Below are 3,877 nucleotides of genomic sequence, written 5' to 3'. Positions count from 1 at the left end.
GCACTATATATATATAAATATATAAATATATTTTTCCACTTGTTTATTACTGTTGTTTTATTATTTTAACGCCTGTTCATTGTCCGGAAATCTTTTGTCACGCATCTGTGACCGCTTCAGCGACACTTTGTGCGACGAAAGATTTCAGGACAATAGACAAGCGTTAAAATAATAAAACAAAAGTAATAAACGAATGAAGAAAAAAATATAGTGCGTGTGTTTATTTGGCAAAATAAATAAGTAAATAATAAAATGTGGCGCAGGAGTGGCTGTGTGGTAAGTAGCTTGCTTATCAACCACATGGTTTCGGGTTCAGTCCCACTGCGTGGCACCTTGGGCAAGTGTCTTCTACTATAGCCTCGGGTCAACCAAAGCCTTGTGGGTGGATATGGTAGACGGAAACTGAAAGAAGCCCGTCGTATATATAATATGTGAGTGTGTGTATGTTTGTGTATTTGTGCCTGTTCCCCATCATCGCTTGACAACCGATGCCGATGTGTTTACGTCCCCGTAAGCTAGTGCTTCGGCAAAAGAGATCGATAGAATAAATACTAGGCTTACAAAGAATAAGTCCTGGGGTTGATTTGTTTGACTAAAGGCGGTGCTCCAGCATGGCCGCAGTCAAATGACTGAAACAAATAAAAGAATAGAATAAAAATCCCGAAACACAACAATATCTGTTTTAACACGATTTCGCATCAGGAATCTTGCAAAACGAATTGATAAACGTTTTCAAAATGTATTATCTAGATTAATGCATAATATTTTCTTTTAAATACGATGTTTTTTCCAAGAAAGCGACAGGTTGTTGGTGAGGATATGTTGTATTTTGAATAAAATTTCACTACTTGACTGGTAATATATTCTATCAACCCATCTAATCTAAAGTTAAATAACAAATAATTACATAACCCAAATTCAGAACAGCAAACCCTTAATTCAATTGACTATTAGAAGGGATGTTTTTCTCTCAACACGGAAAATTAATTAAGCCGAAGACAACCTAGGGGCAATGTTTTATTGTTTTTTAATGTAAATAAAAAACTTTACAATATACACCACACATTATAAAACAAAAGAAAAGAAAAAGAAATTTATTAAAATTATAACAGAGATATAATTTTAATTTTCTTTTGCGAAACTATATTTGAAGTGTATTTTGCCATGACCGATAGTACAGTTCTTTATTTATAGTAAGGTTAATAAAAACTACTGTATTTTTATTAGATGCCTCCCCGGTAAGGGCAGTGAATTAGCAGAATCGCTAGAGCACCGGACAAAATTCCCTGTGGTATTTATTCTGAGTCTATAATTTCTGAGTTCAAATTCCGCCATGGTTAACATTACTTTTCATTTCACTCTGGTCGATAAAATAAAGTACCACCCATGTACTGGATTCGATGTAATCGATTATCTACTTCTCTGTAAAACTGTTGGTCTTGTACCAAAATTTGAAGCAATTTATTCTGGCTCTATAAGGTCTGAGTTCAAATTGCGTCGAAGTAAGCATTACGTTTCATCCTACTGGTGTTAATAAAATAAAGTGCAATACAAAATCTGACCTCCATTTAATCAACTTACCCATCCCTCCACCCTATTCAAATTCTTATCCTTGTACAAAGGTTAGAAATAATTATTTGGTCTGTTCAACTATTTGCCCGACCTGACGTATAACATGTGATACGCACGACTTGTTTCCCTGGCGTCCATGCACCATATACGATATACATACCTAACACTTTGAACGATCAGGGTATCAATGATATTCACGAATGAAAAGCTTTATATTACTCAGAACGTATGAAACAAGAGATAATGCATATATGTGACACACAGGATGGAGATAAATTTAATTTAGAAACAGGCATCAGTCGTATTAAAAATTATTTATAATGTACTCTGTAGATCACCTATGATACTCGTTTGCATTGAATGGGATACATTCTATGATCACACTAAACAAAATTAACTTCCAAATATTTAATGGTATAAATAAAAGCCAAGCAGATAACTCTTTAATTACAAAAGTCTTATAGAAATCTTCAATCGAAACTAATCATCTCCAACTTGTAAAGATAGCAACGAAATATTTTATTACACTAATTTATGACGTTTAGGACAAGCTTATGAAAATGCTTTGAACAGGTGAAAAGCTAATTATATCGTGTTTCGCTAAACCAATGATTACCAACGTGGGGCGTAGGATCCAATTTTTTAAACTTTTTTCCTAGTGAGACATGGAATTGCGAGAATGTTTTTCCACAGCAAACATAATAGACCTATACTCAGCCTAGCCAAGAGTGTTTGCTATAGTATAGCGCTATTCTAATGCCCTACTGTGGATATTTCTTTAAGGATATTTCAGCGGTGGAAAGCTACAATGGAGTCTGGGGGGAAAATAGGTAAGGAAAAACTGTGATAAACTGAGGGATTACGGTAATAATGAAATGAATGCAGCCGACGTTTATGAAAGGAAATCACCGATTGAGTTATCCACTTCCGGTGGCAAGGCTTAGCTTCTCACTTGTTTACATCCGCTTTTCTTTGATAATTTGTTTATTTATTTTGTTTTTTTTTTATTTCTTTAATCATCAAATCATCTCAAAATGGCTGAACTACTCGCATTTGTATTCGCAATGATCAGAAAAAGACGATTAGAAGCCGATAAAAGATGCTACCACATGAAAAAACGGCACTTCAGACGAATCCGAGCCTTTTCTAGATTCCAATCAAGCCAAAGGATGTATTTCGTATTTAATATATTACCTACACTCTTGTTGGAACCGTCCACCAACAGAGTGGTTTGGACTAAGAATCGTTACTCCTACTGGTGGGACCATATTGTACAGAACACATTCTCTTCTCAGGATTGGATTGAGAATTTCAGAATGTCCAAACAAACTTTTGAATATCTGTGTAACTGTATCAGATCTGATATAGAATATTCCATTCCAGATATGCCCAGGTAGAGTTTTGGTTATTATGTAAAACATTCTAAACGAAGACCAAATATCGAAATCAAAATTAAACTTAAGTGACAAAAAAAAAGAAAAAAACCCAATCAGTATACACCTATACATGTATATATGTGTGTGCATGTATATATATATATATATATATATATATATATATATATATATATATATATATATATGTGTGTGTGTGTGTGTGTGTGTGTGTGTGTGTGTATGTATTCATATGTGTATATATATAATACGTATGTATCTATCTGTGCACGTGTGTGTAAACACATCCATATATGTATGAATGTACTTAACTGATAGTAAGCACCACTACGAACTAGGTTCCTGTTCTTCTCTTGATCCATTCCATTCCTATCCGTTTTCTTTCGTTTTCGGCTTGCAACTGTATAATCTGAGAGAGAGGGAGAGAGAGAAATGTGCCTCGCCAGGTTAAAATCACTGTGGACAAAGTCATCTTCGTTGACGACAACCACTGATTAACATTTTGTACACACACACACGAGCTTATTAAGGGACGAAAAACTACTTTATTACAGAAGTCGAATGTACATATTTATTGTAAATTAGAGATTACCTGCTCTCTTGTTACTACTAAACTTTTTGCAACATCGTTGATAGAAAAAAAAAATTTAACGCTATCAGCGATATTCGCGAAACTCTGAGTAGTAACACGCACGCATATATAAAGTAAAAAAGTTATAAAGAATTATATGAAGCGCTTAAACCAGGATTCTACTTATATATATATATATAGGTGTGTGTGTGTGTAGAAGGAAGAATGCGTATTTTGGGGAGATATATATATATATATATACGTACCAAATTCCTTACTGTAGGTAGTCAATATAAATATAATAACGCAATGTAAAGGATTGTTTCATCTCCCCAAAATA

General features: G+C 34.0%; 1 protein-coding gene across 1 annotated transcript in view; it reads left to right on the top strand.

The window, feature by feature from the left end:
- Nucleotides 1–2,507: 2,507 nt before the first annotated feature.
- LOC106872888 (uncharacterized) overlaps nucleotides 2,508–3,877 on the top strand; it is a 7,464-nt gene continuing 6,094 nt past the window's right edge. Inside the window, exon 1 of the mRNA XM_014920044.2 lies at nucleotides 2,508–2,965. Within this exon, the coding sequence (XP_014775530.1) occupies nucleotides 2,607–2,965 (359 nt within the window). The 5' untranslated portion in view covers nucleotides 2,508–2,606. The remainder of the gene's footprint in view (nucleotides 2,966–3,877) is intronic.

Source organism: Octopus bimaculoides, chromosome 25 (genome assembly GCF_001194135.2).
Source record: "Octopus bimaculoides isolate UCB-OBI-ISO-001 chromosome 25, ASM119413v2, whole genome shotgun sequence".
In the NCBI taxonomy this organism is placed as follows: domain Eukaryota; kingdom Metazoa; phylum Mollusca; class Cephalopoda; order Octopoda; family Octopodidae; genus Octopus; species Octopus bimaculoides.
This window is presented reverse-complemented; position numbering and strand designations above follow the sequence as displayed.